Here is an 8,254-nt window from a genome sequence, read left to right as displayed (position 1 = left end):
ATGCCCCATCCCTCACCTAGAGGCAAGGAACGCTGCAGGGAGGGGATAGCAGCATGTGTGTGCCCCCATCGTGAGCCATCACGTCGTGCCAAGCATCTCTGCAGAGTCACACGCGTTGCATGTTGCAGCCATGCGTGCCATGTGCACACATGTGCAGCTCTGCAGCATCACACGTGTTGCATGTTGCAGCCATGCATGTCGCATGCACATGTGTGCAGGTCTGCAGCAAGTCACACGCCTTACACGTTGCAGCCGTGCACACGCGTGCGACCGCGTGTGATTTAAACGCACGGCTTGGCAGCAATGCCAATACCCATCTAGGACTGTCTGCCGCTGTGTGGCCTCCTGCAAAGGCATTAGGCGATTCGGCGGCTGTGGTAGATGCACTGGGCAGCTTGGGCTCCCTTAAAAGGGTAGGCGAGCTTCCCACGAGCATCCCCTGGCACCGCGCGCCTCGGAGCGGACCGGAGAGCTGCTCCCGGCTGAGCACGTGAGATCCAGCTGCAGCTTTGGGAGGCGAGAGGCAGGGCTGGGGAGGGGGGAGGGGGCGGCGTACTTTGTTTTCCCAGCTCATTTGTGATAAAATGTTCTGGTTTGTCACCCGAGGTGTCATTGCTGGGGGAGAGCCGGTGTCCGACGCGGTGAGATCGGAGCATGTTGCTAAGGGGCAGCCGGTTCCTGGAGCATCGTCTTCTCTTCTTGGAGAACGCGGAGCAGCAGTTCCCGGCTTGGAAACCGCTCCCAAATCCATTCATGAGTGAGGAACCCTCGCTGCCAACTGAGCCGGAGCTGCCGCCCTCCAACCTCACCAACGCGACAGACTGCGGTGAGGAGATCCTGCTCTATGGGGACACGGAGAAAATCGTCATCGGAGCGGTGCTCTCCATCATCATCCTCATGACCATTGCTGGCAACGGACTGGTCATCATCTCTGTGTGCATCGTCAAGAAGCTCCGGCAACCTTCCAACTACCTGGTGGTATCACTAGCGGCGGCCGACCTGTCGGTGGCTTTCGCCGTCATGCCCTTCGTGACCATCACGGACCTGGTGGGAGGCGAGTGGCTCTTTGGGAAGGTGTTTTGCAATGTGTTCATCGCCATGGACGTTATGTGTTGCACTGCCTCCATCATGACCTTGTGCATCATCAGCGTGGACAGGTAAGGGAGGCCGAGGTGCCTGCTGCATGCATTCAGGAGGGTTCAAATACAGGTGGGGGACAATCCCGGAGACTAAGGGCCACCAGAATGATTTTTCCCTCTTGGATGGAAGCTGCTGCATGTGTTTTCCCTGTGAAGAGGATGGCTGAGGGGTTTCTGTATGAACTAGATCCCCCAGTACCTTTGGAGGAGCTTTCTTGAGGAACTTCCCTAAGTTGCTTCTTTAGTCCTCCCTCTCCAGGTAGATGTCTCACATTGTCCTTCCAGGGCTTGAGGAACGGAGCCCAGAGCATGGACCTGCACCCAACCTTTGCCAATCCCCAGGTCTATGGAAGGAGGTTTCATCATGCAGTTATTACATACAAAAAACAAAAAATGACAGGCACTTTGATAATCACGGACTTGTGCCTTAGCTAAGGAGAGCAGCATCTCCCTCCATCTCCCCATCCTAAATCCCGGAAAACCCTGTTTTATCCCCGAGCCTGTATTTGTGTGGTTGTGCCAGCTGGATCCCCCACGTTCTGGAGTTGGGAGGGAAAGGCTGAGCCGGTCTTGCCGCACGGCCAAGGCTGCTCCCCCATGGGGCTAATTATAGCCGCGTACGTCAAAGGGACACGGCGACGACGAGCCGGCGCGCGGCTCCGGCGCTGACGTCCGCCTTGGCTTTCCGGGGAGGTCGGGCTGGGTTTACGCCGCCATCACGGAGACGGGCTGGTGTGCAGTGAAGAGGTCCAGGAAGGAGGGAAGGGAGTCGCAGGGGCATCCATGAGGTTCTGGCCACCCCATCTTGGCTGCAGTGACCACCTCAGTGAGCCCATCTGGGTGCAAAAGCAACAAGTTTGGGTTCGAGCCAGCTTCTGCAGCTAAACTGACATTATCCCCACGCAAATAAGCTCTGGAGCAGCCTCCTCTCCTCACCCAGGTGCCTGTGTGCAGAGAGAGCATCGTCCTCTGCTCCGTGCCCCTGATCGGCTCCTGGTGGGAAAGCAAAGACCCCCATGGAGTGCATGGAGCCCCTGGACTTTGCCTGTTTTGGGGGGCAAAAGGCATTCCTAAAAAGCAGATGTATTTGGCACAGAGAGGAGAAAAGCCCATCTCTGTTAGAGCATGTGGGGATGGCGCTTGTCCTGCTGGTTTTGACCCGGGCTGAGCCTCCTGTCACTCTTCCCCCGGGATTGTCTCTGGAGTCACTGCTCAGCCCCGGGATATTAACATTTTTGCCACTTGCCATCAGTTGTGGGGTGCTCAGGGCAGGGTTTTCCATCTAAACTCCCCAATGGAAACACATATAAACGTGTGCATTTTGACTTCTCAGCCTGATGCAAATCAGAGCTGACTGCAAAACCAGAGCAAAAGTGTTTGCAAGGAGCCTGCAAAGTGATAACCATCCCTGAAAGTGATAATCAGCTCAAAGGAAGGTTTAACCAAAATTTCCAGCAGTATCCTCCTGTAAGAAAGACAAGGGCCAGCAGCAATGCTCCTTTCCTTGGTCTTTTCAAAGAAATATAGCCTTCCTCTGCATTTCTGGACTGCTGGCTGGGTCAGCACCTTTAGGCAGCTCCCTGTCTCCCCCAAAGAGGAGTTCGTGTTTTTATTGAAGGCCGATATACCCTCAGACTTTGCTTAGCATATATATATAAGATGCTTGACTTGCCCAAGATGATGATGTCTTATTAAAATGCAAGTTGCTCTTATTGATTTTTAATGCAGAGCGCTTTCTAAAAGCCTCCTAATGATTGAAGCTGGTAGGAATAAACTTGTCTGTAGGGGTTTTGATTGATTTTCTTTTAAAGTAAAAAAAAAAAAAAAGAATAAAAAGAATAAAATGCTGGAAATGTCCATCTTGCTCTTACATTTGCTTTACAGAGTCTTCACTGCCCAAAACTGAAAAAAAAAGAAAGAAAAAAAAAAGTTCTTTTGACTGTTCAGCTTCTGATGAAACTCTTTGTAAAAATACCTAGCAGCTGATCAAAGACCCCCATCCAACCCCAAAGTCTCAAATGGCTCCAAGTTTCCCTTGTAGGGGAGAAACATCTCCAAGTGCTTCCCAGGCAGCCGCTCTGGGATCTCCTTTTCTCCCTGGCAAGCATTCCCTAGCTGAAAGCAGACAGATGTGCTCCAGATTGGCATCATCTCCGTAGGAGGGAAGCCCAGGAGAGCCAGCAGGACAAAACCTGAGCAACTGATTCGGATTCCCTTTCCCGTGTCCTCCACCTGAACATGCCCCAGGTCAGGTAGGTCCATGGTTATTGCAGACATTGACTATCTCCAGCAAGCCAAGCAATAACCTGGGATGCTCCCATGGACCTGATTTAATGATGGAGAGATGAATCCAGCTGTGGCCTCCAGCTGCTCTCTGCAACCTTTATCTAGAGGCTACCCGTCGTCCAGCAGGATGGTGCCATCTCAGCAGCAGGAGTCAGGTGTGGAGTTTGAATTTGGCGCTTAAATTTGGACCAGGGTCCAGGAGACCTCGATTCAGGGTTTGCTTGGGTCCAGCCAATGTGCATGAGTAGAAGCTCTCCTGGTTGTCCAGCTGCCAGATGAGGAGAGCAGAGGGCAACACCTTGGAAAGCTTCTGCTTTTCTTTGGGTTTGCTTTGGGAAGGTTTTGGGTTTGCTTTGGAAAGCTTTTGGGTTTGCACTACTGGCTCTCACACAACCTGCTGATAAGTGGCTATTTTGGGAATTTGCCTGTGCTACCTGATTCCTGCTAAACTTCATCAATAACAACAACAGCAACAAAATCAAAGCAGGAAAATTCAATTCAAATTTCTGTGCATGTTTGTGCAATCCAACCTCCTGTGCTGCTATAAACGCCGGCCTATTTTGAGGTGTTCCTGCTTTCATCAGAATTATAAGCAAAGACCTCAAAACAGCCCCATTTCCTCCAGCAGCGACTGCACAAGACACCCGCAGCTGAAATGTGTCATCTTTTCCTGCTTTTTTAAAATCTCATCACTATGTGTTTTGCTCGCCTAGCGTGTAAATTCCTTGAAGTTCTCGGCAAATCCCAAGTGTATCAGCTTCTAAAGAAAACCCAGTAATAGCATAAAAAGGGATATCACACAACACAGCCTATATTAGTTGGAGAAGTCCCTGGCTTCGATGTACCGCAGAAGTGACTGCGGGTGCTGAACTTGGAGATTGGCACAGTTTTTAGAGGATATGCTCTCTATCCCCTCTCTAAATGCCCCGAGGCTGCCACAAAAAGTAGGTGCTGTTGGGTAATGCTGCTTATCAATCTTGGCAGGTGTGAGAGCAGAGGAATGGGGTCCATGGCTGGGCTCCCAGCTCCATGCCCTCTCCTCATCTGCCCTCCCCGGAAGAGGTGGGACAGGCTGGTATGGGATGGACCAGCTGCTCCTGGCCCTGCAAATAGCAGCTCCATGTCATGGAGGTGCCTCATTTAGGGAAGATCTTTGGTACGGAGGATGAGATGAACTCTGGAGAGTCCATCCCAGTCAGCTGAGTGGGATTCCTCCCACCCATCCCAATCTTTCCCTACTTCTCATCCTCACTGTGCGCATGGAGCTTGTTCTTTTTGGAAGAATAGCACTCAAAACAGCCCTGCTGCCTCACTTAGATAAGGGAAGGGGTAAGAGAGAGGAGTGATGGACCCATGGGGCGATGGGCTTAGAAGCCCTTTCTTGAGAGGCTGCTTTGCCTTAGCTGACAAAAATGTCGTCCTTTAGCCTGTACCACTGCTGGATATTCAAGGAGTGCAGGTGGCTAAGCCTTGTTTCACTTGTTTTGTGTGTGTGCAACTAGCACCAGCTAAAAAAATAGAAAGGACAATAAAAAAGTGTAATTCAGTGAATATATTTAAATTTATTTTATTTAGCATTCAGGAGAGAATATTTTGGACTACAAATTTATTTAGGGGGCTGAGGGCTGGGGAAATTGGTTTTCTTTTTGTCATTTTCATTGCCTTCCACTCTTGGGGGAAAGAATTGGAAAAGGAAAAAAAATCAGGGAATAGGAGTCTCCTAATATCTACAATAAGACTGTTTGATTGCTGTGTAAAATAATAATCCAATAGAGGTAAAAATTCACTGCAGAAAATTTCCTTTGAGAAAGAAAGGGGGAAAAAAAAAAAAAAAGAAAGCCTGTTCTTTCTTGAAAAAGCTTCTAGCAAAACGTGTCTATATAGATACTGTCCTAACTTCCCCTCTGGATTGACCCAGTTTATCCAAGACAATTCAGAGGTAACTTGATCCTGCCTGAAAATGCCCACAAATTCCTGACAGCAGGCAGTGTTTGAATCAAGGAGGCTGAAACCTAAAAATATCCATGTGACAGCTGGAGGTTATTGCTGTTCGAGGCTGAAGAGGAGGCAGAAGTTCTCAGTGGGAACTTGGACTGGCAATGGCCGTCTACCAGTTTATCACCGTGCAATTGCAATTTTCCAGCTAACAGCTGACACAGTTTCTTAGTCCCATGTAATGGGAATATTACAAAATCGCACGCCGCAGTCTGACCAAAGGATGATGGGTTGTTTCAGTCTCCAGCTCTCTTCAATCAGGCTGGCAAGACAGTAGGAATAACCTCAGCTATCAGGATTTGTGGACCCATCAGTCGCCACATTTTTGGGATCTCCCAGTTGGAGGTGCTCTTATTCTTTTCCCCTTGGAAAGCTCGACAGAGCTGCAGCTTCAGCAGTTTCTAGCCTTGTAGAGGGGCAGTTGCTCCAGTTGGCACTTGCTCCTGTCTGTTTCCAGGGGTCGTTTCCTGCAGATATTGCAGGAACATTTAGGTTTGTACTGACATTGCAGGGTGGAGATGGGTGAGTGAGAAGTTAATTTTCCCTCTCCAGACTCATTCCCAATCTGCTACTTTCTCTTCCCAAAGGTGAAATTGCTTCTGCCTTGGACATTGCCTCAAGGGAACCTGAGATACAGGTTGCAGCTTCATAGCCCAGTTTGCCAAAGCTGATCTCTTCCCCACCCAGGAGGAGACCAGCTTTGTCCTACCCACTCTCTGTTAAACAGTGGTTAGAGTCTATTAATTTCTGACATATCCTGCTTCAAGTATTAGTTCATAGTTCACCCTTCTTTTTCCCTGGGGCAGCTACAGACTGGAATGAGTTACATGTCATGTCTAGAAGCTGTTGAATTTTGTCCATATAAACTAGTTTTGGTGGAAAACTAAGCTCTTTTAGCACTTTTTTTTCCCCATGGAAAGCCCGTGACCAAGGCTGTGCACAGCATTGGATCCCATTTCCTGTCATGCATGAGGTGGTTGCAAGAGAGGTTCATGGAATAGTCAAAACGGGGCATTTAGGCAAGAGAGATGAAGGGGTATGAAATACCATTTCACAGAAACACCGAAACTGCATGTCCCCAGGAACATTTTCATTAGAGGAATTCTTTTTTTTGTTGTTGTTTTGTTTTGTTTTGTTTCGTTCTCTCAACAGGCTCAAATTCTCCTGGGATGGAATATTAATAGAGCTTTAGGAATGAAAATCTCCCAACACCAACCCAAAACATCCATAAACTTTTAAACTTCTTTTTTTTCTTTTTCTCCCAGGTATCTGGGGATCACTCGACCCCTGACGTATCCCGTGAGACAAAATGGGAAGCTGATGGCCAAGATGGTCTTCATCGTTTGGCTCCTGTCCGCCTCCATCACGCTTCCTCCTCTTTTCGGCTGGGCCAAGAACGTTACCGTGGAAAGAGTCTGTCTCATTAGCCAAGACTTTGGGTACACGGTCTACTCCACAGGGGTTGCCTTCTACATCCCCATGGCGGTCATGCTTGTCATGTACAGCCGGATCTACAAAGCTGCCAAGGTCAGTGCCGAGAAGCACCGGTTCATGAACTTCCCCAAGCACTACGAAGAGGAGGGCGTCTACTGCCTGGAGGCCTCCAGCCGGGGCCACCACAGCTCCAAGCGCACCAAAGCCGTGGAGGAATGCGCCACGCTCTCCAAACTGCTCCGGCAAGACCGAAAGAATATTTCCATCTTCAAAAGAGAGCAAAAAGCAGCCCGGACCCTTGGCATTATTGTAGGGGCGTTTACATTTTGCTGGCTTCCATTCTTCCTGATGTCAACGGCTCGGCCTTTTATTTGCGGCATCCAGTGCAGCTGCATGCCCCTGCGGCTGGAGAGGACTCTGCTCTGGCTGGGCTATACCAACTCCCTCATCAACCCCTTGATTTATGCTTTCTTTAACCGGGACTTGAGGACTACTTTCTGGAACCTCCTGAGATGCAGATACAGGAACATCAACAGGAGACTCTCTGCCGCCAGCATGCACGAGGCCCTGAAAGCCACAGAGAGACACGAATGCATCCTGTAGAGCTGTGTCCTCTAGCTCAGTGCCTAACCAGTGACCTCCTGCCTCTTCATTTCAGGTTTCTTGCTTCTCTTGCCCCTCGGGGCTGGCAAAAAACATGCGTGCCATTGCTCCCCAGCCGGACATCGCCGGTCAGTGTGCCATCCCCGTCCCTCACCCTGGGAGCAGCTGCGGATCCCTTCGTTCTCAGTGGGAATAAGCGGGCAGCCCCTTCTTCCCACACCTTCCCAGGTGGGAGCTTAGCATTCGTGAGCGAGACCAGGTGGTCTGAGACTTTACCACCAGCTGTCTCAGGACTGCGGGCAAGTCACACCACCTTTCCGTGCCTCAGTTTCCCCATCTGTAAAAAATACAATAAAATAAAGAAAAAAAAAGAAAAAAAAATCATCAACAAGAAATATGCCACAAGCTACTCAAGACTGAGACTCTCCACCTTTGAAAAGGGCTCTAAAGTCTGTGGAGGGAGCACATAACATGCTATGTAAAGACACTGGCTGCACTTCTCTACGAAATATGACAGCAGCTATAGGCGCCAGCAGAAAGCCATGCACTCATGCCATCCCAGCTTATATGAACTGACTTAATTGCATTCTTTTCCACAGTGAGCTCAACTCCAGGTTTGCACATCCAAGGAGTGGTACCAATGACCCTCTTCCCCTCACATTGTAGCACGACAGCACTTGAAAGAGGCACGCTTGCAAAAAAAGGAAACACAAATGAATGCAAAGTTTTTCTTTATGGTTGGGTTGCAAAGTCTGATGGGCTCCTCATCAGGGAGATGACCAGTGCCCAAAGACTGT

General features: G+C 49.6%; 1 protein-coding gene across 1 annotated transcript; it reads left to right on the top strand.

Moving 5' to 3' along the window:
* Window positions 1-631: 631 nt before the first annotated feature.
* Window positions 632-7,586, top strand: LOC104574940 (5-hydroxytryptamine receptor 7). The gene is made up of 2 exons (XM_010222246.2): window positions 632-1,157; window positions 6,686-7,586. The coding sequence occupies exons 1-2, from the start codon at window positions 655-657 to the stop codon at window positions 7,455-7,457; spliced, it is 1,275 nt and encodes a 424-aa protein (XP_010220548.2). The 5' UTR covers window positions 632-654; the 3' UTR covers window positions 7,458-7,586.
* The last annotated feature ends 668 nt before the right edge of the window (window positions 7,587-8,254 follow it).

This window comes from Tinamus guttatus, unplaced genomic scaffold, assembly GCF_059628265.1.
Source record: "Tinamus guttatus ecotype Peru unplaced genomic scaffold, ASM5962826v1 Tinamus_guttatus_pri_ptg000218l, whole genome shotgun sequence".
Lineage (NCBI taxonomy): Eukaryota > Metazoa > Chordata > Aves > Tinamiformes > Tinamidae > Tinamus > Tinamus guttatus.
This window is presented reverse-complemented; position numbering and strand designations above follow the sequence as displayed.